Source organism: Amaranthus tricolor, chromosome 12 (genome assembly GCF_026212465.1).
Source record: "Amaranthus tricolor cultivar Red isolate AtriRed21 chromosome 12, ASM2621246v1, whole genome shotgun sequence".
In the NCBI taxonomy this organism is placed as follows: domain Eukaryota; kingdom Viridiplantae; phylum Streptophyta; class Magnoliopsida; order Caryophyllales; family Amaranthaceae; genus Amaranthus; species Amaranthus tricolor.
The window spans coordinates 16,460,680-16,488,179 of NC_080058.1; the positions used below are offsets into that span (position 1 = coordinate 16,460,680).

The window sequence follows — 27,500 nt, forward strand, 5'->3', positions numbered from 1 at the left end:
TAAAAATAAAAATAAAAGTCAATGCCTGAAAGTTGACAAATGGCATAGTCGACGCCGGAAAGTTGACAAAAGTCACCGGAAACTGATTTAAGGTGTTTTTTTTAAAAAAAGTATCTTAAAAGGTGTTTTTTTACAAAAAAAATTATAAAAGATGTTTCTTTACAAAAAAGGTGTTTTAAAAGGTGTTTCTTTACAAATTTCCCTTTAATATATCAATACATGTGAGAAATAAATTGTTACTAGAAAATCATTTGCATTCATTAATAATTTTTAGTATTCTAGATAGATTTGTACATATTTAGTACATAAAAGAAGACAAAATTTGATGAAAAGAATTATAGAAATAAATGAAGCATTAGAAAATAAAAAAAACTACCATATCATTTAGTACAAAGCTTGGTTTTGAGTAAATTTTGGGTTTAACTTCATTAGCTCGAAAAGATCTACAACTTTCAAGAAACAAGTATATGCAAAAAATTAAACAGATAACTCGAAAAGCTCAAAATGAGTCGATACAACCAAGGTTGTAAAGATTCTTTAAAACTGAATTATGTAGAAAAAATTTCTAATTTTATTCTTTTTTTCTTTTTCTCTCTCTTCCCTTTCTCTTTCCCGTTTGAAATTTTTTTAAACTCTTCTATAAAAAATATCATTGAATATTTTAATTTTTGTGAGAAATAAATTGTTATTTGAAAATTATTCTTATTCACTACTAATTTTTACCAATCTAGGATGATTTAAATATATTTAGTACGTAAAAGAAGGCATAATTATTTGATGAAAAATATTTTTGAAATAAATAATGTAGCAGAAAACTAAAACAACCATATCTTTAGTACAAAGCTCGGTTTTGAGTATATTTTGGGTCTAAATTAATGAGCTCAAAAAGATCTACAACTTTCAAGAAGCAACTATCTGCAATAAATAAACAAAAGGCGAAAAGCTAAAAATTAATCGATATAACCAAGATTGTAAAGACTCTTTAAAACTGAATTGTGCCTAAAAATTTTCTGATTCTTTTCGTTCTTTCTTTTCTCTCTTCCCTTTCTCTATCTGATTTGAAATTCTTTTCAAATGCTTCTATAGAAAATAAGATTAAATATATCGATTTATGTGAGAGATAAATTATTATTTAAATATCATTCTCATTTACTAATACTTTTTATCATTCTAGAGAGATTTAAAAGATGGAAAATTTTAATGAAAAGAATTATAGAAATAAATAAAGCAGCATAAAACTAAAAAAGCCATATGTTTAGTACAAAGCTCGATTTTGAGTTATTTTTGGGTCTAAAATCATTAGCTGGAAAAGTTCTACAACTTTGAAGAAGCATCTATATGCAAAAGATAACAAAAATAGACGAAAAGCTAAAATTACGAAACATTTAAAATAGAAATTTTATTTTTATTCTTTATCTCATATAAATGGTGGTTAATGTCTCTCAATGGCCCTTCGATGTTGGCGGCTCTTTTTCATAGTCGTTGTCTTCCATGAAGGTGGCATGACTTGATATTTTTTCTAATTAATATTGCGTGGTCCTTGCCCTTCATAACCGGTGCAACTTTCAAATATTTAGTCGCCTTTTTCACATTTATTTGTACCTTCAACATCATCTAGACTTTTTCTTATTACGAGGAGATTTTCAAATTTTTGTAGATGGTTGTGATGGTATGTTGAGATTAGGAATAGTGGTGAAAGGTTGGTTTTCACCGGTAATGATAATAGAGGAACAATTATAGATGAACACGGTCCGCTTTGATCTGGTCTAACACTAAAATTAGACTAAATCAGAAATTTCGGTCTGAAGTTTTTCGGACCGGACCGGACCAAACCGTTTCACAACGGTCCGGTCTGGTCTGGTCTACGATTTTTTATTTTTATATTTTCATCCAAATTAATACATGTATTTATACAAATATTTATTACCTACAATTAATAAATATAATAATTTGTAATTAGTTGATAACATCAACATCATTCACGTATATATTGCTATATAAAAATAACTACATCTTAAAATATCTGGGTAGCAACTTAATTTTTTAAATACAAAATTATGATTTTTGACCATAGTACGGTTTGCGGTCCTGTCTAGTCTGAAATATAAAAAAACCAAGACCATACCGTAAACCGTAATTTAATTTGAAAAAAAATTAGACCAGGCCATTTAAACCGTAGACCATACCAAATACTAAAATTCCGATTTGGTCCGGTTTGATTTACGGTGTAGACTAAATTTTAATCAGCCCTAGGAACAATACGTGGTTAATGGTTACATTGAGAATGACTTGCGGCCCCTGGTAGGATTTGTGGGTACATGATAGGTTATTGTGCACAACTATAAAATAAATGTTTAATAAAAAAACATTACTTAATATGGTATTAATACCATTATATTGATAATCCATAATGAAGAGAAAATAAATTCTACCTTGTAAGTTTAAGGAGCAAATTAGTTGGTAAAAATATATAACAATGAACATAATATATTTGAGTAGGTTTATAATTAATACTTTTAATAGCAAAAGCTCGCTCTTTAGCTGTTCATGCACTACAATGCATTATCGTTAAAGAATTCCATCTATAAGTTATTGTTCATACACCTATTCTTTTATAGTTCATTCATATATTTATTTATCAATTTATTATATATCATATTATAACACTACACTAGTAAAAGGAATAACTATTCCTACTAATATGTACACATAGAAAAAATATCCCCATAATCATCAAGATGAAATTATAAATTTCCATGTCATTCACGGATGAAAGGGCCTCTTTTATTTGGTAATATATATGGACAAAAAATCTAACAAAATGAACATTTGAAATAAGAAGAAGCCTTAGTAAATTACGGTGATCTGTGAAGTTAACAAATTATCCTAATCATGTGATAAGATTTGATAGAGCCTCCTTTTTATCTTTTTGTGGTGATTTACAAATCACATTGATTGATTAAGAATTTTTATTTAAAATAGGAAAAATTAGCTAAAGGTACTATTTTTTTTTCCAAAAATTACCAAATAGAAAAAGTTTTGCCAAAAAACATCTAACAAAATTTTTTCTTTTTCAAAGAGTACCAACTAAGGGTTACTGTTAGTTGACCGTTATCTTTTGGTTTGATTTCCAATTAAATGCCCTTTGCTGCAGTCGATTTAAGCTCTTCAATGTTTCGGTTTATAATTATGAACAGTGTAAGAAGAGGAGAGAAGGGTGAAGGAGTGAGAAAAGCTCAAATATTAGGTGGAAAATAAGCCAATTAACAAGCTCATGCGCAAGTCAATTGCGACTCAAAGCAAAAAGATGATGGTCAACTAACAAAAATAGTTAGTTGGTATTCTTTGGAAAATAAAAAATCTTATTAAGTGTTTTTTAATAAAATTTTTTTTATTAGGTACTTTCTGAAAAAAATTTATTTGATACTTTCTGATAATTCATCCTTTAAAATGATGTGTCTCAATTTATAACTATTTATCGACCTTCCCTTCTTCTGCCTTTGTGATGTACATATATTTGTCATTCTTCTATCTCATCCTTATTTATTCTTATGATAACTATTTATTTGACACTATTTCACTACTAAAAGCACTTGTTACTCAATGAATAGAGCATCTGCATATGGAGTAAAAGGTTTGGGGTTCAACCTCTACTGGGTACGGGTATCAATTTTGGGGTTTTTAGCCTGCGTACATCTCTCCTTACTCCCTCCTTGTGAAAACGGTTATAATTAATCCGCATCTATCAGGAAAAAGAAAAACCCTCCACCCGAACCCTGCCTTGTGCCAGATACTGGGAGTGTCATTTATCTTTTACCTTTACCTCACTACCCTTGTACATGTTTCCAATAAATAACTTAATATCGTTCTTGATATAGTATGAACGCTAGGTGAAATACAAAAAGCTCTTTCTAATATAGAGAGTTGATTATGGTATTTAACAGGTGTTTTACAAAGATAAATTTAAAATTTTATAATCGGTGTTTTACGTCTGACATGATAATATTGATGAGTTAAATTATTGACCATTTTCTTGCTCTAGATCCTAAACAAATAAATACCTTGCCTAGGATTAAGAACAACATTGAATTAATTTGTGCACTTCTTATTCTTCATCATCATCATATCAAGTGTATCCCGCCCATAGAAAACTACAGCCAAGGTCTGGAGAGGTAAGGACGACGACAACTCATACTTAGGAGAGCGCGACCAAAGAGTACCCCGACTCGAGAAAGAATAAGATAGGTATCTGCAACTGATGGGACCGAGTGCGGCTAAAGCTAACTCCGCAAGTCTGCATCTTATCACACACAAGCGTGACCCTTAGACATAAGATAAATATAAATAGAATGCATATAGATAAAATAAAATAAAGTAAAAAACAATTAAAAATAAAAATGAAAATGACAATAATAATAGTGATAGCAACGAATAAAAGCTAGAAAACAAGAACATCAACAAACACTTCTTATTTATATATGTAATATTTTTTATTAAGGGCTCCCCTGACAACAACTTTTTTTTAACATAAGCAAATATTACGTATATCTGACCCTTAATCCCAAATAAGAGGCAAGAAATTATATTAAGATAATAGAATAATGTTTTTTTGTGTGTACGTTTGATTGTCCTTTATTTTTAAAAAGAATAGTTCGCCCTTTGGATATAAGAATCTAAAAAGTGGCTTGTGCTCGACACAAGATTAGTCGTGAGATGTCATAGTTTGTAAGTGGGCATATATGTTTTGACAAGTTTAGTGGCTACAGAAGTCAATTAATTTGAAGGGTATTTCTGAATTAGACATCTGTTTGTTTGTCATCAACTGTAAACGTCATACTAATTGTAGTTGGTTTATCTACTCACTCTTTCGCATCGGGATTAGATCATAACGTTTTCATTTCCCGATTCTTATTTGTCGCCACCCTTTTCATTTTATCGCCACCCCCCTCCTAATGAAATTACGAATTTGCCCCTGATCTTTAAAAATTTACAAATTTGCCATTGAATTAATAACTTTTCATTTTCATTTTTTTTAATTTTTTTTAATTATTCTTATTTATATTATTATTGTTATTATTATTATCATAGTTATTATTATTATTATTATTATTATTATTATTATTACGGTTATTATTATTATTATAACGGTTATTATTATTAAAAGTAACCATTTCTTTATTTTTTTATTATTATTATCATAAAATTAATAACTTTACATTTCTTTTATATTTTTATCATAAAAGAAATGTAAAGTTATATAACGGTTATTATTATCATAAAATTAATAACTTTACATTTCTTTTATATTTTTTTATTATGATATACATTTTTTGCTCCCAAAAAAAAGTAACCATAAGAAATGTTGACAATAATTTAAAAATATAATCTTTTAGATAATAGATGTATTTTTCAGAATAATAAATTTAAAGGAGAAAATGTAAAGACCATAAATATTTAAAAAAATATTAAAAGAAAGTTAGTAAAAAAATATAAAGAATGCAACTACTAAAAAATTATTTTTATAAAGTTAGTGAGAAACATATAAGAACCATAAACAATATAAAAATGTTAAATAATGTTAGTGAAACATATGTGGAATAAATAAATATTATTAAAATATTAAAAAAATAATATATAAGATTAATTATTTTTATTTTGTGTATAAATAAAAAATTTTGTAATAAGAACAACAAATGAAAATAACCTTAAAAAAAGAGTGAAGTATATTCTTTCATTTAAATCTTATCACATTTCATAAAATTATACTTCTACGTCTTTTTCTCGTTTTCAGAGAGAAAAAGTAAATCGTATTCATCTGATTTACTGAGAGGAAAAAAGTATACAAGAACTTATAAAGCAAACTATGGCCTTAATTTGCCTTACCTTGAGTTCCAAGGCCTTAACTTTTAAATCTTATAAATGGTGTGACTTGAGTGCATATTTGGTGCGTGCATTTATGGTGACTCTTGGGATGGAATCCCATAAGTATGTCATGAATGGGTGTATTAAGATAAATCTTGATGATTGTGGTTTATAATGATGATTAAAGTATGAATTAATGAGGTAATGAAGTATGAGTTAATCATGGGAGTTATGGGACCTAAATGAAGAAGTTCAAAGGTTTAAGATGCTCTACTATGCAAGTCGAGCAATACTGTCAGAAGCCCTCTAAAGTGCCGCTCACCAGCTCGCTCGACCGAGCGAGCTTCAGAATGGGTCGAGCAAGCAGACAGAATGCAACCAGAAACTTCCTGTAATCCGCTCGACCAGGCTGCTCGACCGAGCGAGCCTCTGCTTTGGTCGAGCAAAGTCTCTGATACTCCTAGGATGCTGGTTTTGATTCTTCAAATACTTGGGAATGTTTCATTATCATTTATTCATAGCTTTAATATACTTAATGTTACTTAGTACTCATTCACATTGTAATTATCCACAAATTACACCCCAAGCCAAACACTAGCCTATATCTCTTCTCTATTGTAATTCTCCATATTTGAGAGTTCTTTGAACTCCTTTGATAATATAAGAGATACTACACACCGGAGGACGTAGCCTAATTTGGGTGAACCTCGTTAAATCTTTGTGTCGTTTTATTGCTTTACTTTCTCCTACAAACATCGATATCATTGATAGCGTAATTTGTTTGTCACTAAACTTCATACATTCGATCTTGGAAATATTGGAGTTTGAAACACATTGTTCGAACTCTAATACATCATCGTATTCAAATTTATATGTTATTCTCTTGATGAAATTTCAATTATAAAAAAGTTTTTTTTTCATAATTTTTAATCATCAATTAATACTGCATTTCTTTATGCTAATGCATTATGTTGTGAATGGATTGAGATGTTTGGTAAAGAACAATAAATAAACGAATGAACAAAAAATACACAAAAAAACAGAGCACAACACTAGAGAACAACAAACACAAGATTTATGAGGTATCTAAGAATACCTCCCCCTCAAACAAGAATTACTTTCATTAATATATCAACATACACTTATGACAAGCCACACACAACCATTGAGAACACTCTCTCAAGATAAAGACCTCACTTTTAATGTTGGTATCACTCAAACACACTAATACAATGAAGAATTCTCTTGGTGATTGTCAAGGAACCAATTTAACCAAAAGCTTAAGCTGATGGTTAAAGCCCCAGGATATGTTATATACTCTAACACGCCCCCTCACATGAGACCCCATTGGGCTAGAAGTGTGGATGCGCATAGGCGCTGAATATTCCACTTTAAATGAGGGGTGGTTGAGATTCGAACCCGTGACCTCTCACGTTGGCTTCTGATACCATGTCAAGGAACCAACTCAACCAAAAGCTTTAGCTGATGGTTGAGGCCCCAAGATATGTTATATACTCTAACACGTCCCAAGATACCATGTTAGAGTATATAACATATCTTGGGGCTTTAACCAAAAGCTTAAACTGATGGTTAAAGCCCCAGGATATGTTATATACTCTAACAGTGATAAACCTTAATTGCTTCTAATATATTAGCCTCACACAATGCACTCTAATGATGTTCTAAGAACCCCTTATATAGTCCCTAACATATTACAAACCCTAGGTTGAAAGCTTAATGCCCAAGCATAAAACCTTGCAAAACAGAAAACACGATGTTGAGTCCCTGCTGAACCGCTCGATCGAGCCACTATGCTCGACTAGTTGAACGAACCGTCAAATCCTTCTGAACTTTGTGTCAGCTACTGCCTTGGATGAGCACTAACCTCCTTGGTCTTTGCCTCGTTCAAGGCATAACTTGAAACCCTACTTTGGCACTCCCTTGCCTTCATCAAGGCACACCAATTTATACACTTTGATCACTTCATCAAGTGACTCAAACATCAATCCTCCATAACGTATGCCACTCACATCTTCACTCTCAAGTGTGAAGTTATCAAACTCTTCACCAATAGCTTGAGATTTGAAACTTAACACAACATATTAAAATAAATTTTATAAAAAAATAAAATAATTAAAAAAGCATAAATATAACCATTAAAATTAATACTCCCTCCGATCTTTTAATTTAGTCCCATTTCCTTATTTGGCAAAACCTTTGAATTAGTCCCATTTCTATTTTTGGCAATCCTTTTTTACTTAAATACCCTTAGTTCACACAAGTAATTACGAATATACCCCCATATACCTTACTTACCCAACTACCCTTCACTACTTATCCTTCACTACTTACCCTTTACTATTTACCCTTTTTAATGGACCCCACACAACCCTTAATATCCGTGCCCAACCTATATGGGACTATATTGAAAGATCGGAGGGAGTAATATATTTCTCTACATAAGTTACACAAATTTTTCATTATTATTTTTTCATTTAATAAGGATTTGACAGAGTTAAATGTTTGACGTCTCAGACAATCTGCAAGTATTTGGTTCGCATCCCTGAATCCCTCTAATAGATAAAACGAAAGGCGAAATTTACACAATATAATTGTTATTTTGTTTCTGTACGGAAGATGGAGAATAATATGGCATATAAGAATAAATGTATGTTAGCTTTCCTTATCCACAAAGATGCTTTATGATAAGAGGGAAGCCCTTTCAAGTTTTAACAAAACTGCACACTCAGTCTCCCACAAACGTAATTATGCTTTCAAGCGCATATTCCAATTGTAGAGCGTCTGATCGTGACAAAGTCTTACTCACTTTTAATTAATCGTTTAATATTTAACACATCATTTAAGAGGTTAAATTTTACATTCTAAATAATAAAACATTTATTATTTGAATTAGGTTTCAATTGTACAAATTTGTCTCACTATTAGATGGTCTCATACTTTTTTTAACTTCTGCTTTTTAGTTAGAGTTGATAGTTAGATCATAATCCAACCATAATTTGATTCGACCTTTGAAAAAAATTCAAATTCAAATTCAAAGAAAAAAATTTGACTCCAAGTTCGATAATAAAATCGACTCTTAATTAGAGTTGAATTATGAAAGGTGGTTCTTTGAAAAAATCGATCAAATAATTTGACTCGAATCCAAATCCGACCATGCTGCAACTCTGATTTGACCCGACAATCGACTCTGACTCTAACTTTGTCCAATATTCAAGTATACGGTTTATTTTATGCAATTATTTTATGATTGATAAAGACATATTATATTAATGTGCTTACGTTATGCAAAATTTTCTTTTTTAAGACTTTACCTTGCCTAATAAATAAACTACAAAGTAGGTCATAGACTCGTACTTGATCAAGTTTGATACACCAAATATTACAAAAATGATCGTTAAAGAATTTTGATTACTGAAGTAAAACGATTTTAATTAAAGGTTGAAAGTAGACCTGGGAAAACGGTCGGTCGGTCGGGTTTTGGGTCGGATCAATTTCGGTCGGGTCATTTTCGGGTCGGGTCAGTTTCGGATCAGGTCAGTTTCAGGTCGGATCACTCTGGGTTTCGGGTAGGTTCGGATTGACCCAACGGGTTACCATAAAACATTAGAATATCCAATCGACTAATTCAACATAAAAAAAATCATTAAAATGTCTAAAAAAAATCATTAGAGAAATTACATGTATGATTTTCGAAAAATAGTTGGTATGTCAGGTTCATTTAAGTGCAAGAAAAATAGGGGAATTAATACTTATTTTGAAAGACTTGTAAGATACGTGCTTTATAAAAGTTATTTTGTTTATTATAATTGTAACGTTAGATAAAAATGACGTTAAAATTATCTTCACAATTTTCATGTTGGAAAGATATACAACTAACTAAGTACTTATTTCGTCTTATAAGATATGCGTTTTATAATTTAGGGTAGCGACATTCGTTTTTTGAAAAGCTCATTCAAACGTGCGAAACGTTCGTATAAATTATATTGATTTGCTTACTGAAATGTAGAAGAATTAAAAACTCATTTGACTGATTTAACAAGATACATGTATTCAATTAAGATGATTATAACGTCCTGTTTTTAAAGAAAAATAATTACGATGGCTAAAAAGACGTTAAATACGTGTTTTTTGAAATCTATTGATGAGTTTTAGGGTTCAAGTGATATACTCAATATGTTGAGATACTTTGAAAACTAAAATTTTATTTGAAATGAATTCTAACATTGAAATTACTCTAAAAATTGATATTAAATCGGTCAAAACGGGTCGGTTTCCGGTCGGGTCATTTTCGGTCGGGTAATTATCAGTCAGTCATGTTTCGGATTAAGTCGCTTTCGGGTCGGTCGGGTTCGGGTTTTGTCGGGTCGGGTCCCGGGTTCATTTTCGGGTCGGATCAAATTTTTCCAGGTCTAGTTGAAAGGATTAACAGTTTAAGCTAAAGCTAATTAGCAAATAAAAAGTTTTGATTTATGACTATTTAAACATTATCTTATGTTTAATCAGATTGACAAAATATTTAAACAATAAGTACATACAAGACTCACAATTAACCTAATCTATAATATCATACTTAAAACAAGTTTGAAAATTCGAAATCTCGAATGCACAGATGTATGTATAATTGGTTATCATTTACAAGAGATTGATAAATATTTTTATTTTAAGTAAAATTCACAAATAGTTATTCAAAGATGTTATTGTTATGAATTATGTACTGTAAAAAATTAATATTTTTCAAAATACAATCCGACTCTATTGGAAGTCTAAAAATCTGAGTTGAAGCAAAATCAGAAGACGTGAAATCCGAGTACGAGTCGAAGATGGAGATGAAAAAAGCCTGATTTTTTCATAGCAAAGTCACTACCATAATTCGATTTAAGTATGAACTATTACCATTCCAATTCCTAGCCCATTCAAATTGGGCTAAGGATAGTATCCACACGGAAATTTGAAAAAAAATAAGACGTGTTAATGAATTTATTCAAAAAACAAGCTTCGTTCAAATTTTATTCACAAAATAAGCGTCCTTGGCTTCAAAGCTAGGCTTGGTGTAAACTTGCTCTTACTAACAGCGAATTAAAACAAATGGTCAAAAAATTAGTCAAGGTTCAAGTCGCTGTTACTAACAGCGACTTTAGGAGTTGACTGGTCAACTCATATGTCGCTGTTAGTAACAGCGATTTGACGTTTGACTTGGTTTGACTTTTATTGACTTTTTTGTATGATTTAAACTAGCCGTTGTAAAATTAAAAAATAGTCGTTATAAAGTTAAAAATAGTTGTTATTATGTTCTATTAAATAATTCCATCATTTCCCTACTTCATTGTATCCAAACTCTATCATTCTTATTCTATTTAATCAATTTTGAAGGTAACATAAAGTATTATGTTAGTATTATTCTCAATTTATAAATGTTAATATTATTTTTGAATGTTTACTTATATTTCTATAACATATGTGTTCCGTAGATTTCACAGGAGCATTCTATTGAAGAGCTTTGTGATTGTGGTTATGAAGTTGAGATTAATACAAATTGAAGCGACATCGATCCTGGCTGTGATTTTGTTGCTTGTCCATTCTACTTGGATGAAGGATTCAGTTGCACCTACTTTAGGTGGGTTGCTCCGTAGGGTATCAAATGGCTTGAAAAAGAAAATCAAGAGCTTAAAGATGCGGTATTTAATCTCAAGAGACAAATAGATGATATGAAATATAGGAAATAAGAGACTGAAAGGATTATGAAAAAGTTTAAGAAGCAATCTTAGTTAGCGACGGTGGTTTAAGTTAACGAATGAACTATGTAATTTGATATGGATTCATTGAACATGAATGAAATTGTGTTGAATTTTCGAGAGCATTTTCCCTATTTGAATATGATTGTCTGTTTGATTTTGATTAAGTTCATACTTAATTCTCGGCGGAATGATTCATCGCCGAAAACTCTGAGTAATTAACATCATTTCATTCATAATAAATATGTGATAATACGATAAACATATATACATATCTACACATATATTAAAAAATATACACAACAGTCCACATGTTACAAATATTCAATATATACAAAACATTACTAATGTTTAATATATAAAAACACTATACTAATGCTAATCCTCCTCCTATACCCTCTCTAACTGTGACGGTCTTTTACGCCTCCTACGATAGTAAGAGGTCGTCGCATGACGCTCGGGTAAGGGAGGTGATTGATACTGGGATGATCCAGCACCCTGTGAGGACCCGGCACCATAGTCGGGGCACGATAAGTCTACCTCCTCAAGATGAACGTCGGCATGATGAGGAGATGAACCCTGCTTGTCCATAGTGATGTCAAGCACACGACTTCTGGAATGAAGTGCTGAAACTGTGTCCCTTTGACTACCTTTGGGGGAGGTCGGACTCCTAATACCCTATGCACTATATCTTGCCAACTGTCGAGTTGGCATCCAACGGTAAAGACGGCATGTCCCTCGATGAGAAGCCGAGTAAGCACAGCTACGTCAAGCAAAGTGACAGTAGCTTCACCTAGAGGTAGGTGGAAGGTATGTGTCTCTTAGTGCTACCGTTCGACTAAAGTCGTGACTAGCGCCCGATCGACTCTCCCATAAGCGATGAGATGAAAGTCGTACAACCTTGCTCGTTGAATGTAGGGGATGATCCGTGCATCAATCTGCCACGGAGCAGAGTCGGGATGCTTGGTGTATATGGTCTCTGTGTCAGACACCTGAACGCAAAGACTATATTAGCATAAAGTTAAAGTATTAAGGCATATACATTCAAAATAATAAGTTGATTAACCTGGACATTCCATAGTACACTGCTTCTGTGATCCGCCTGCATCGTCAGTACATTAGGGTCGCGAGGGCCTGGAGCTGCTAGATCCATCTCTACTATAATTCAACAATAACTTAGTTGTAGTTTTAATTATACGTAAAAGACTTAACAAATACTCAAATTGTTTACTTATGTTATTTAGTTGTTTTCATAGTCTTTATGTGTCTATACTCAAATACAGTTTACCTTGACGTGCAAGTTCTAGTGTTGTGACTTTCACTACCACACCGTCGACAAGCGTTGCGTCTCTTTGATCCTCCGTCCATCTCGTTGGTGATCCTCCTTGACTTAGGTCTTCCTAGTCCACGAATGTGATCTGGATCGTGTATCACCTCAACACCGGTGTATTGAGGTCATAAACCTCTTATCAATCCATGACATGAATATGAATTCATATGTGTTCACATAGCTCTGGGTAGTGTAGCAGGTCATTTCGACACCAAATTGGTCTTTCACCATTTGTCGCACCACAGAGACCTTAACTGATGGGTCTTCAGCAACACAATTTCTAATAACATTGTTAATCACGAAAGATGTCAAACGAATGTGTCCAGCTGACACATTTTCAGTACTTAATACACAACCCCCATGCTTCCCTTTATATGTAACAATCTCCCATGAAGGTGAATAGGAGCTCTTCCTAGCCCTTAGCCTCCAAGCACACCCTCTCTTACACTTCAAAGTGAGCACGGTTTGAATCGAAGTCTCAATTTGGTACTCAATGTTCCTAAGAATATGATACAATCTAACAGCGTCCAACAAGGCATCCTTATTATCAAACATCATGCCCTTTTGAAACTCTCCTTCATCGGAGTAGGTTGTATCACATGCCCAAGACCTCCAAGAGTTTTCCTCAACGTGTTCATCTAGAGGGGGAACTAGTGCATAAGGTGTAGGAGCAACGATTGTTGGAATGTTGCTTAAGGTCATGTCATTAGCTAGAGCCTCCTCATCAACACCCACTTCGTCCTCAGAAGGAGTTTCAACGAATTCATTACTCTCACTATTAACATCATCCTAAGGCTCATCTGTATTTTCTAAGTTAAAAGTACCATCATTAGAAGGAAAAGAGAAAGATGGCATAATGGGATTTGGGGTTTCATGGGTAGGGAAGGGCGTAGGAGAAGGAGTAGAAGAAGTTACATTCAGGAATGCATTTGTTTCCACAACACTGACATCATGATTCCCTAAGGATACCTCTTCTACATATAACTCTAAAGAAAGAATAGAGGTAGACTTTGAATACTCCCACATTGTATCTATAGCCTCCTCATCCTCAACCGGAAGAGCTAACAATTCTCCACTCATATTATATTTAGAACTTACATTAACAGTACTTCTTGTAGTGTCAATGCCAATCTTAGAGCATTTAAGGTGTTTAAATTCATTCAAATCCATGTTTGAGTTGCATGCAAACAGTTTACGTCTTCCCCCAACATATTTAACATTGCTACTACTTGATCGAATTGAACCATTCCAAAAACATACAACAGTCACACGAAATGAAGCCATTTCTACAACAATACGTACAAAATCAACATTACTATCAAGTTCATAAATATATACATATATAACAACATTGATTAAATTTAGGGTTTGCATTCAAACATTCTCTATATTAAACTCAAACATTTTCTACATTAAATTCATGAACAAACAACCTCATTATAAAGATCATGGCAAATAACAAGTACATTTGACATATTCATAAAGTTTAAACGTAAATGACCACTATAAATGACATACTTTTTAAAAACAAACAGAACTAAAAAATTTATAATAAAAGGATACCTTAATAAGCTGTAGAACTACAAGAAAACTAAATTGTAAGTTTATAAACCTGCATTTATGTGAAAGTTGATGAAGAATTTGTAAATCCTAATTTTTTGAAAAAAGAAAAAAAATATAAACAAATAGTACCTTAAGTAAATGTAGGAAGATGACAAAACTAATTAGTAGTAGAAACTTGGAATTTGATGAGATTAATTAAAGGATTAAAGTTGATTTTAATGGTGGAAAGAAGGGAGAGATTTCTTGGGTTAGGTCGCTGATACGAAATCGGGTGAAATGAGGAAGGAGGAAGAAGGTTGTTGTATTTAGGCACGCCTAAAGTCGTTGTTAGTAACAGCGACATAAGGGTTTGACCAGTCAACCTTTATTTCACTGTTACTAACAGCGACATGAGGTTTGACTAAAATTTTGACCATTTCTTTTAATTCGCTGTTAGTAAGTGCGAGTATACACCAAGCCTAGTTTTGAATCCATAGATGCTTATTTTGGAAATAAAGTTTGAACGAAGCTTATTTTAGGAATAAATTCATTAAAACGTCTTATTTTTTTTCAAATTTTTGTATCCACACCCCAACAAATTTAGAATGTTTTAAAACATTTGAAAAAAAAGCGTATAAATTGTATAGGTTACATCGTAATCTCTTAACAAAAAATTATGTTCAGAGCTATAAAGGACGTTAATATCTAACCTACAGTTATATTTTTCTTAAACATATTATGTTCTTGAAAATGGTCACTGTGTAAATTAATTGACAGATTATATTTTTCTAAGGATTTAAGTTAGGAAAAGCATAGCTCTACTTCACAAATAATTCAGCATTTAATAAGTCCACTTACTTAAAATTTATTTTATACCTAATTATCTAAACCATATTCTATATAGGCGATCTAGCTCTTCTCTTGTATGTTCCATAAACATTTTAATAATACAATCTTGCTGATGAAAGTTTAAAATTGTTTTACCTATTTAAGAACATCAATGATGATGTCACATATTCTTAAGAAAGAATACAATGTTGGTAGCTAAAATTACTATGTCCTTGAAACATATTAAACCAAAAGAAATCATTCTTAACTGTTTGCATTCACTTGCATTTAAAAGCGGCAAACAAAATCAAAACAATTTCAGCATACTATAATAATAATTTATTTACATTAGCTTGGAATGTTTTTCCTGGTAATTGCAACTTCCTTTGCAACGTAACACCTATTTTCCTTGAATTTGTTGACTAGTTTAATTTATTTAAATTGACATTTTGGCATTTTAAAGTTGGTATTTTAACATTCTAAACTTGGGCTTTTAAGTAGTTTAAGTTGTTATTTTCTCAGGCTAAAGTTGATGTTATACAGCTAGTTTTACAAATTATTGTATGAGACGGTTTCATCGTGAAACACACCTCCATCATGTGTTAAATAGCCCATCTAATATATATTATTTGAAAAAAAAAACTCCTTATTTGAGATCGTCTCATCGAGAGATGATCTCTCACAAGATTATCCTTACTAGTTTAAGTTGGTGTTCTAGCAGTCATAGTTAGCATTTTTAACATGCTAAAGTTGGGCTTTTAAAAATTAAGATTCAATCTTTGTTTTTTGCTGATGATCTTTTGTTATTTTTCCATGGTGATCCTAAGTCTATTGATTTTGAGGGATAGCTTGGACAGGTTTTGCTCTTGTTAAGGCTTGGCTATTAATCCTGATAAGTCCTCTCTCTATAGTGGTGGGGTGGACTCGGTGGTGGATTCTACTCTTTTAGCCTCTTCTGGTATCTCTAAAAAGGAGTTCCCGATGAAATATCTAGGTGAGGCTGTGGACCCTCATAAGAAGAATATTGATTTTCAAGGGATTATTGATAAACTCAGAAATCATATCTGTAATTGGTCTTCCAAGCAAACTTTCATATACTGGCAAAAGTATTCTCATTCAATCTGTTTTGTTTTCACTAAGAAATTTCTGGTCCAACATTTATATGATCCCCAATTCTGTTCTCAAGGATATGGATAGTATTTGCATATGCTTTCTGTGGAGGGGAAATTGTTCTAGAGGGCCTGGGCTTGTAAATTGGCAAGATTGTTGCGTTGCTAAGAAAGATGGGGGTCTTGGGTTCAGAGATAGTCATAGGTGGAACAAAGCTTTACAAGCAAAACTTCTTTGGGATATTGCTAGTAAGAAAGATAATTTGTGGGTGAAATGGATACACTCATTGTATATTAGGGATAGAAATTTTTGGTTACTCTCTCCTCCTAATGATGTGAGTTGGCATTGGAAAGCTATTTTGAAGCTGAGGGTTGATTTTTCTGAAATATTCTGGATGCAGTATTCTGATACATTTGTCTATACTGCTAAACATGGGTATGATTATTTGGTTGACCAGCCCACGCCTTGGAAATGACATCCTATTGTTTGGAATCCCTTAAATATTCCTAAACACAGTTTTATTCATTGGTTGTTTGCTCATAATAAGCTTCGCACTAAGGAGCAGTTAAATGGGATGGAGTTTAATCTGGATGATCCTTGCTGCTCTCTTCGCCCTGACCCTATTGAAGATATTTGTCATTTGTTCTTCTGTTGTAACTACTCTAAGGAGGTGTTGGCTGGTGTCTTTCATTGGATGGGTATGTTTTTCCCTTTTGAGTCGGAGAAGTCCCTCAATTTTGTTAAAAATCTAAAGGGCCCCCTACAAAGAAGAGAGTGGTTAGAGCTGTCTTTGTTGCTACTGTGTATTGTATTTGGAAGGAGAGGAATAACAGATGTTTCGGAAGAGGAGCCCTTCCCAGTAGAGCTATTATTTCAAGCATTATTGCTTCTCTAAAATGTAGACTTTCTTGGAAACTTAGTTCTCCTTGTGCCTTTGTCGCTAGATTGCAGGTCAGTTAGTATGTGGCTTTCCTAGGCTGCTGGTATCTTGGTTGTTGCTGATTAGTTGTGGATTGTTCTTTAAGGTTGTTGTCTATTGGGGTTCTATTTTTGTGGCAGTTTAGGGATCTTGCAGCAGCTGAGGCTGGTGTGGGTAGTGGCTTGATTCTACTTTTGTAGTTTGGTCTTGTTTAGCTTTGGTTTTGGTGTTGTTTAGTTTTGTGTTGTGCTTGGTGCTGGTTCAGGGGTAGTGTTTTTTTGTTTAAGAGATGGCAGTCTTGTATTTGTACCTTTTTCGTTTGGAGTAATAATACATCTTTCTTGACCAAAAAAAAAGGGCTTTTAACTATTTTAAGTTTGTAATATAACAAGCTGCAGTTGGAAATTTGAATAGTTTAAGTTGTTGCAAAAGGTCAAAGTTGTCAGTTTAATTAGATTAAGTTAGCCTTTAGACTAAGTTCATATTTTAACAGGCTAAAATTGGCAATTTAACTAGTTCTAGTTAGTGTTCTAGTATCATGAAGTTGGCGTTTTTATTCTTTTAAATTGATATTTTAATTTATTTAAGTTGGTATTTTAACATATTAAAATTGATATTTTAACAGTTTGCTTTTTAATAGGCTTATGTATAAGTTATGCTTACCTCCACACAAGCAAATGCTATCGTTTTCTTTATCAAAAACCGTATTTTCATCATCAAACACTATCATCAGTTGTTCAATTGATGAGCCTATATAAAACAACAAAATATGCATCACAATACAATTTATTTTATCGGATGAAATAAGAAATATGCATTATAACCTTATGTATTTGGTTTTTTAACATATTAAACTTGGTGTTTTCATTATTAAACTCAATCATCAAATTTTCGGTGAATGCTAGTTTTATAAAAATAATATTCATCATAATTCTTTCCATAATGTTTCAAAAATGCTATAAATGAGTAAGTATTACTTAACAGAGTTAATACGAAAAGAAATATATAGACCTAGAATTTCCTTTGAGTTGTTTTTGGATCGAGTTTGAGATGAAAATTTATCGATTCAAGTATGAAATCTTCTATTCGAGTTTTTTTATGATTTGATTAATTTTTTTTGAGAATTTGATTAAGTTTTGAGGATTGAGGGAAGAAATGTAAACATGAGTGAAGGAATAAATATTGTTTTCTATTTGAAGTTTTAGCAATGTGAATGAGTGAGAGAAGAAAACGATTTACTAGAATTGCGTGTAGGAAACTGTTGTTTTGTTTTAATACTTAATATGGACGACTTCAGACTATCTCTGAGAGAGACAGACTCACAAAAGGCTTGCTGATCTTTGAAAAAAGTGGTAAGATTTCCTTAAAAATGTGATATGCAATTGAAAATAATATTATGCAATTGTAAATTGTGCATAAAACAATATAAAGTATGCAATTGCAAATTTGATTCAATCTCCAAAAGCTGTGCTTCAAAATGAGTTCAATGCTTGTAAAGAACATTAGACCATTACATAATACAAGACAAAGAAAATCAAACCATCATACCATATAGGAGTTAAATGCATCAAATCAGATATATAAAGGCTCCCATCAGTTGCAATTAGGAATTGTCACAAGTCGAGTATATTAAGCCTATATACTAACTATTTTATTTAGTGTGAGCTTCGAACCCATGGCATCTCAAAATTCAAAACCTAAACCCAAAACCACCGAACTCGATGTGTCTACGGTCTTAAACTAATTGTTTTTCTACCATTCTTTATACATTTTTTGTGTAATTGGGTTTAAGATGTATCTATAGATGGAAAAGTCTAAACTAAATAAGTCCAAATAATTAAAAATTAAATTCTAAATTGGGTCTCAAATTAAACATAGGACGACTCTAATTAGACCATTAGGTCTAGGGCAAGTCTATGTTGAGTTTAGATTTGAGGACATTAGACTTAAAACCCAAAATCATTAGGTCTCAAAAAATTAGACCCAAATTCTAAAATTAGGGTCAAGTATGAGGAAAGTCCAAAAGAATCTTATACTCTTATCAGTTTTCTTTTCATTGTATACTTTAAGTTTTTCTAATTTAAGCAATAGAAATTTAAATTAGATTTTAAAATCATATATTGAAAATAAAATATATGGATTTTATTTTGATGCAAAGTTCTTAAAGAATTTTATTTTTACAACTTTTAAAATTTATTTTGAAATGAGCGCAAAGAGTAAAGTGAAAAAAAAAAAAAAAAAAAAAAAAAAAAAAAAAAAAAAAAAAAAAAAAACTGAGGGAGTATCATGATCATACCCAGCTGAAATATGAAAGGGCTTTTTAATTGTTTGCTGTTTGACACTTGACTTGTAATATGTAGATTATTATTTGACATGCTATGTAACTGTTGTGCTATTAGTCTTGATTCAAGTAATAATGAGTCTTGAAGCTCCTCTCTGTTAAAGCTTCTGATAACAAAAGCAGCAAATTAGACAAAAAAATTTCAATGTAAAGACGACATACACACACAGTCACAGACAATATAATGAGTCGATACGCTTAATTACGTTGATCAAAAGATCTCCATTGTGAGCAATCAACACACCAACTCCATGAGACGTCTTTGATCTGGTGTCTGGAAGCTATGTTAAATGGGTGGAAATGAATGGTAGAACTATGCCATAGTGCAAAAATGTCGGTAACATTCGCAATCATGGCAATGGAAAGGTGATGCGGTGACAGGAATGTTGCGGCTATTGCAATCTCGATCTCAACAAATGAGATATTTCTTGATACGACTCAAAACGCGATTTTTTACACTTTTACCCTGCGGGACATCATTTTATTTTATTCAAGACAACTTATAACTTAGCTCAAGACTCTTGTCTCTACTACCAAAATTGACTCTTGAAATCTCAAATTTTATTCAAGATTTTCCCTCAACATAGGGGTGATAATCTTACACTCCTATTTGTCATCAGAATAATAGATTCGAATGCCTTCCCCATCTTTGATTTCTTTTCCATTTATAGTACTTCCAACTAAACACTCTTAACTATGGCCAAATCCAAGTGCTTCCAACTAAACACTCTTAACTATGGCCAAATCCAAGTGCACGGTTTATTTTGAGACCGAGGAAGCAAATTCAGAAGGTCTGTGTCACCATCTTCACCTTCTAGTGATGTCGAGGGGATTAAAATATCACAATTCGGCGGCGAGAAACGATGCAAGTTTGGTAACTTCACAAGCTTTAACTCTTTAAGATTGCTAATCATAAGCTTCCAACCCTCAACCGCATCTTCCACTCCTTGATCTCCAAATATTTGTTTAAGCGCTATACAGTCTCGTACGTAAATGCTTTCAAGTTTTGAAAGATCCTGAGCAACAAAACAAATCGGGAGAACATTCTTTAATTTATGACATGATTTCACAGTTATGTCCTTGATTTCTTGGAAGCTGTTTTGCAATTCAAACAAACATGAACCCTGCGTTCCTCCAGCCTGATCATTGACGGTAACAATCGTCTCCAACGCTTGGCATGTCTCTACATGAAGGTATTGCAATTTTTGCAAGCTCTGCGCATGACAGGATGTGAAAACACTAGTCAAACCATCGCAATTCTGGAGCCAAATGAATTCAAGATTTTGAAGACTACAATTCTGCTGAGAATCATTCCATATACAATTCAGTTTCGGCAATAATGTCAAATGTAATTCTACCAAAGTTTTGAATTGTGCATTTTGCTGATTGTTGAACTCAACAGGTGCATCAACGGTTAGATCTCCAAATAGGTTTTCCATCTTAGCACAATCTTCAATGTAAATGCGTTCAAGTCGCGGAAGACCCTGGGAAATAAATGAAACTGGAAGAATGGTCTTCAATTCGCCGCAGCAAATTATAGTAATCTTCTTCAGTTGTAGGAAGGCTTTTTGCTGCAGATCGGTATATGAAACTCTCATTGCTTCATCTTGAACAATAATTGATTCCAGCGAACTGCATCCATCGAGCACAAGGTGCTGCAGTTTTCGCAGGCTCGAGGCAAGAATGGGTGTAAAAAGACTTGTCAAGGTTTCACAATTTTTAAGTTCAACATGTACAAGATTTTCGAGGCTGCCATTCTGCTGCTGATCACTCCATATGAACCTCAATTTAGGTAAGAACGCCAACTCTAACTCAGCTAAGTTTGGGAGTTGAGAATCAAAATTCTGGTTGTTAAGATCAACAAGCGGAACTTCCTCTGCCTCATTTTCTTCACCGTGATTTCCAAATATTCGCTCTAGTTCCGCACAATCATTTATGAAGATGCTTTCAAGGTTTGGAAGACCATTAGCTACAAAACAACTTGGCAAGAGGGTATTTAATTTGCCACATGATTCTACTTTAATCTTCTTGACTGCTGGGAAAGTACAAGAAAATGCATTCGTTGTTGCTTCATCTTGATTATCTTGCATAATAACTGTTTCAAGCGCATGGCATTTATTGATCACAAGGAATTGAAATTTATGCAAACTCTGAGCAAGAGTAGAAGTGAAAATACTAGTTAATGTGTCGCATTCTTCCAGATCAATGCGTTCAAGATTTTGCAGGCTTACATTTTGCTGATTGCCTTTCCAAATGAACTTCAATTTAGGCAACAATGCCAACTCTAACTCAACTAGGTTTGAGAGTTGCACATGGGATTCCTGGTGGCCAAGTTCAACAAATGGAAATACCTCTTCCAATACCAAACAATTATGTATCTTCATCTTAACGAGAGAGTCTAGGCATCTTACAATATGCTTGCACAACTTTACATTGTTGTCCTTGTCAGTGAACTCCTGAAAAATAAAACAAGTCAGAACGCATTCTTAGTCTACGTATAATCTTTTACATGAAACAGTATATAAATTTTCAGTAGCAAGTGGTGTCGAGAGTAGCATTTTTTTATGATGAACAAAACCTTGTAGAAGTGGATTGAGGAAGAAGTTATAGTGTTATACATTATAAATATTTTTTTTGCTGTTAAAGGATGTCCTAGCTTAGGACAGGCCTAAACACTTTGAAGGAAGGGGAGTGGTACATGAAACCTCCTCCAAGTGCCCCTTCTACACTACAAATTATTTTTTTCTTAACAAAAAAAATCTCCAAGGCTACAAGCATAATATTCATCAAATTTCGGGATTTTACAAAGTCAAACTTACAATACATAGTTCTTTTAAGCAATGCTTGCAACCTTAGCTAATTGTTCAGTAGTTTACACGATATTATCCTTCTCAAAAATTGGTTAATAATCCTTTTAACCCTAGTATTTAGGTATATGTTTAAAAACTGCTCTCTGTATCCATGAATATTATACAAATTTTCAGTTTTTGACAAGCCATTTTAGGTGAGTTTGAAAACTTCTTTCTAGAAGAACCCAGTGAAACGCCGGCTCTTTAAATCTTAGCATTGTTTTCCTGCTGAAAGAGTCACTTCTGCCAATTACCTAAATTCCTTCTTTTCTTGCCATTTTGTCATCCTTGTTATTTGATTTTTTCCTCTGTAGGACACTATACCTCTAGTCTTACCTGAAGAAATTCCCTTTCTCGCAACCCTTCTTCTTGGGATATCTCTTATGTTCCAATTCCCTACAACAAGCCTAACAATAATCAACGGCCAGCCTACCTAGTCAACCATTAAAGTACTTACAACACCCTACCCACCTAAACCCAGCAGTTCGATGCCCCGCTTTGACCCCCCAGCTTTGACGCCCAAATTGACCACTATTTACTACACACCCCGCACAGAAAAGAAAAAAAAATGTATAACCACTTTTTTAGTCAAAATGGAGATGGAGCTCAACAGAAAACAGCAACAAAACTATGAAGAAGGTAAGAAAAAGTGAAATAGAAATTACAGATGATATAGCAAAAACATCCCAAAATCAATTGCCACTTTCTATTCAATCAACATAGCATTTTAAATTCAAAGTTTGGTATGTAGTCCTCCAACCATCAAGAATTTGATTAGAATGTCTAGCCGATCTACTTTCACCGCCCAAACTAAAACTTTCTTGTGACTATGAACAAGGCAACTGGTAATTTCTTGTGATATTGGAGGTTAGTAGTGGGGCGTGTAAATATCTTCTGAAGCCTTGGAGCGTTTTATGGTTGTGGTTTAACTTAATGGTGCAAGGTCTGAAAGATGAGTTCTGTAATGTTCTTTCAGAGAGCAGCAAATAAAAGGTGCTATGTACTAGCTTAAAAAGCAACTTTAGAATGGCCATCTACAGAAATCTACTTGTATGATATTAATATATATCATGTTTCCCAAATAGGGGTATTTAGGCCATACAATCCACAAGTTCAAAAAGTTTAAATCAGAATAAACGAAGAAATCAACAATCCAATACTGGGTAACATGAGTTTCTTTCATTAATCTGAGAAGCAGGAGCACAGTTCAAAAAGATCGAAATGCAGGATTAAAGGAAAGTTTTTTTGTACCAACTGAAGAGGCATATTCCAAAGGCTTTGCAGCGCATAAAGATCGATTAACTCAATAACTTCAGGACTGGGGAGAGGTTGCAGATGATTTTTTGCATTCAACTGATACACATGCTTGAGTGCGCATTCCTTTATCTCTAGTACCTCCATCTTTGATTCAACTAGTAGCATATCTGGGACTATATTATCCAATCTAGGGCACTTTATGATCACAACTTTTTTAAGCTCTCCCAAGTAACTGATTGGAGCAGGGCCATGCAACATCTTGCCCAGTTGGCGCATATTATCTAGTGTAAGATGAACCAAATTGGGCAACACTGTTGTCAAGGAAGATAATCCTAGTCCAGTTTCTGTTGTATCAATAAGACACTCCATACCATAGATTTCCCCTAGAAAAAGTTCTCTAAGATTCTGGAAACCCGCATCATCAATTTGTGGATACATGTTGTCGATACCATGTATATAGTTTGAACCCACAATCTTAAGACACTCTACATCTGGAAATAACTTCTCAAACACCTTGATTGATACGTCATTAATATCATCTAGTCCCAGACTTCTTGTCCACCTAATGCCTTCCTCTTTTAATATACGGGGCCTGCAGTTTATGTAATACATTTGCAAAGTCCCAAACCTAAAACCAGCAGGGAGTGAATGAAAACCAACGAACGTGCCAGCAAAGGCAGACAAAAGAGGCAGAAAGTTTAGATCAGACAGAAAATTAGCATCCCACTTCCTTCTTGTATGAAAGAAAGGTGTATATAACTCCTCTAGCTTTGTCAATTTTGACAACAAATTGCAGGGTATCACTTCCAATGAATACCATCTAGATAGATCAAGCAGACATAAGTTACCAAGCTCCCCTATCCACTCTGGTAATATGCTCTGTTGTAAACCAAAATTCAATTCGAGAATCTCCAGGTTCTTTAATGTCCCTAGCATAGACATGTCCTTGTACCTGAAACAAGCCATAATAAATCATAAAATGAGTTTTAGCTATTAAATCATCCCATCTTTACATGACAATTCACATATGCTCACATTGAGAGATCTATTACTATATTAACTAGGCACATAAATTTAAGTGATATTACATTTCTCAATTGAAGGTAAGTTATGTAATGTTAACTAGGCACAAATTAAGTTCATTCAGGGAATAGGGACCCTATTACTATATTAAATCATTAACAAAGTATATTGTTCTTTTTCCTCTCTTTGTATTTTATAAAACCTTTAATTTCATAAAATATTAACTCAATGAGTTTGTCCAGCATTTTATAGATAGTATCAAAGATGAATTATCTAGTCCTATTTGAGTTCATTTGACTGCTTTTAAAGCAATACTATTAGTTTTTGACCTAATGCATTTCAATTTCCATGCAATGAACAAATTAACTACAATAGTATTAGAAAAATAAGGATGATGCCATGTAGTTCTAGGTTGCCAATTAAAAAAAAAAAGTAGTATGGTGCACAAAATGTGCACTCAGAGCGTGAGTCCCACCAGAGGTGTAAAATAGGCAAATTTTACCCTACATTTCTGAAAAAGGCTGCTTCCAGCCTGTGAGCTTTCACTCACACACATCTAAACTGAATTAAACAACTTGATTGTATCAATGGTAGCACAAGGATACATCATTTATGTTCAACATATAATCACAATACCTTGAAAGCCATTCCCCACTCAGACAAAGAGTTTTAAGGTTATTAAGGTTTTCAAGCAAAATTGGAGGCAACATAATGTTCATAGAACTGTATGAGCGTATGTCAAGAACCTGTAGAGCATTAGACACTTCCAAAAAATTATCTGCAAGTGAAAAAGAAGCCATCACACTCATGAATGTTCTGTAGCTCAACTCAGATATTTTTGTATAAATCTATAAGATTGAAATACCTTGGAAAATTTCCAACGATGATATAGATATGTGACTTGTAACTATCAAGATTTTCAAGTTTGGACATTTCAATTTCGTAGGAAATTGGTGATCTAAGTCAAACTTCGTTAAATATAAGGCAGTTGCATTCTCATGCATTCGCTTCCTTTGCAAATCGTTTGATGGAGCCAACACAAAGAAAAAAGCCGCATTTTCCTTGGCTAACCATATAGCGAAATCACGAACCATATCGTGCATCTTCATGCTGGGCCAATTTTGAAAATAATTACCTTTACGACGTCTAACATGCGTCACATGAGTTAACAACGAAGCATCTTCAAGTTTTCTAACCGATGCAAAAATCCTCATCCTTGCTTCACCAAAGGAATTAACATTTTGAAATAGCCATTGTCCATGTGCATACCTTGTCAAATCCTTTACCATTATTGTACTATCCTCTGGAAACACAGAACATAGCAAAAAACACTTTTTGGTATCTTCATCATCCAAATAATCATAACTCAATTTAAGGCAAGAATAGATGTCACTATCAGCACTTTCTACATTTACAAAGTTGGAACTCGAAAGTTTCTGGAGTGCATCTTCATAATCCTCTAAATCTTTGCCCCTTAATGCACTTCCAACTACTACCACTGCAAGTGGCAAACCACCACATTCTTTCACAATAATTTTTGCCTTGGTGAGAAGACGATTGGACTTTTGGTCTTTCAAATCGGCATACTCACAGAATAAAGCAAATGCTTCAACATGAGTTACGACATCCAAACGAACTACATAATTACAGCACATATCTTGACAAACTTTATCACAACGTGTTGTGATAACAATCTTACATCCTTTCTGATTAAAATACGGGAAGATCCCAACACTATTTATATTAATTATATCCCAAACATCATCCAAAATAACTAAGACTGACCTTTCTTTATCCAATCTTGCTCGAAGCTCATTCGCTCTGCTAGAGTCATCATCATCTTTAAACTTTAGGTTTAACATATCAGCGAGTGTCCATTGAATTTGTCTAATGTCAGGATTTTGAGTCACGGTTGCCATTAGCACATAATCAAATAATTTCTCGTCTTTGGCCCTTTTACCTATCTCTGTCACCAATTTAGTCTTTCCAATGCCTCCTAATCCTGAAACACCAATGATGCCAATGCCCTCATCCTTTAAAGACTCCATAATCCTGATAAAAGCTGATTTCCTGGATCCAAAATCAAGAAAACCATCGCGCCAAATTAGTTCAATTCCTTGTGCAGGAAAAATACTTCTTCCTTGAGCCACCAAATCATCTACAACAGTTCTAATTTTCAAGGCATCTTCCCCGGGTTCTTTTAACCGACAACAATAACAACTAAACAACTTACTGACCAATGTCGACTTGGCTTTCGTATCAACTCGCAAATTAGTTGTCACCTTGACACCAATGTTTTGGGCTTCCTCAAGCCACTTGTAGACATGTTCATCAATCTCTTCCCCGGCCTCTTTAGCTCGATTAACCTTTTCTTGCACTTCTCTTTGTATACACGCCAATTCGTCAGCTTCTCTACGTAGTTCTTCTATGATGTCCATTTTTAATGATCGTCTGCAATGAGTTGGATTAGAGGTTTAACATAGGTTAAAGGATAATGCATAAATGCATCCAAACAGTGGAAGATAGATTTCACTTCTATGTGGTTTTCTATTTTTTTTTTTTTTGTTTTTTTATTTTCAAAGTTATATGATATATGTTCTATAATAACTAAAAAACACAAGTCAAATTTATTGATAACGTGATTTTTAAAAATGAAAAATAAAAATTGAAAATCACTTTTTATAGT

The 27,500-nt window shown here is 33.2% G+C and overlaps 2 protein-coding genes across 8 annotated transcripts in view; both read right to left on the bottom strand.

Annotated features, from left to right (window-relative positions):
* Positions 1-11,926: 11,926 nt before the first annotated feature.
* LOC130796806 (uncharacterized) lies at positions 11,927-14,322 on the bottom strand. 2 transcript variants are annotated; one of them, XR_009038757.1, is made up of 3 exons: positions 12,904-14,322; positions 12,682-12,770; positions 11,927-12,607 (listed from the first exon to the last, which is right to left on the bottom strand). XR_009038757.1 is itself a non-coding variant. In XM_057659201.1 (2 exons), exon 1 carries the CDS (start codon positions 13,645-13,647, stop codon positions 13,051-13,053), a length of 597 nt encoding a protein of 198 aa, XP_057515184.1. In that variant the 5' UTR covers positions 13,648-14,322; the 3' UTR covers positions 11,927-12,607; positions 12,682-13,050. The 2 variants fall into 2 exon arrangements, 1 of the variants encoding a protein (XP_057515184.1); XM_057659201.1 differs by having other exon boundaries at positions 12,682-14,322.
* Positions 14,323-18,008: 3,686 nt separating this feature from the next.
* Positions 18,009-27,500, bottom strand: part of LOC130828907 (disease resistance protein At4g27190-like) — a 10,344-nt gene continuing 852 nt past the window's right edge. For 2 of the 6 annotated variants that reach the window (XR_009047426.1, XR_009047428.1), the window contains exons 3-7: positions 25,680-27,265; positions 25,451-25,592; positions 23,786-24,743; positions 19,641-22,141; positions 18,009-18,094 (exon numbers count right to left, since the gene is read on the bottom strand). Coding sequence is in view for 2 of the 6 variants with exons in the window: in XM_057694945.1 (XP_057550928.1) it covers positions 20,420-22,141; positions 23,786-24,743; positions 25,451-25,592; positions 25,680-27,252 (4,395 nt within the window). In the remaining 4 variants the exon portion in view is untranslated. Of the gene's footprint in view, positions 18,095-19,627; positions 22,142-23,785; positions 24,744-25,450; positions 25,593-25,679; positions 27,266-27,500 lie in introns of those variants that run through there. The other 4 variants (XR_009047429.1, XR_009047427.1, XM_057694947.1 and 1 more) reach the window with 4 other exon arrangements.

What these genes read in the sequence shown, in the direction of transcription:
- LOC130796806 (XM_057659201.1), bottom strand. Translation starts at nt 13,647, where the DNA reads ATGACCTTAAGCAACATTCCAACAATCGTTGCTCCTACACCTTATGCA.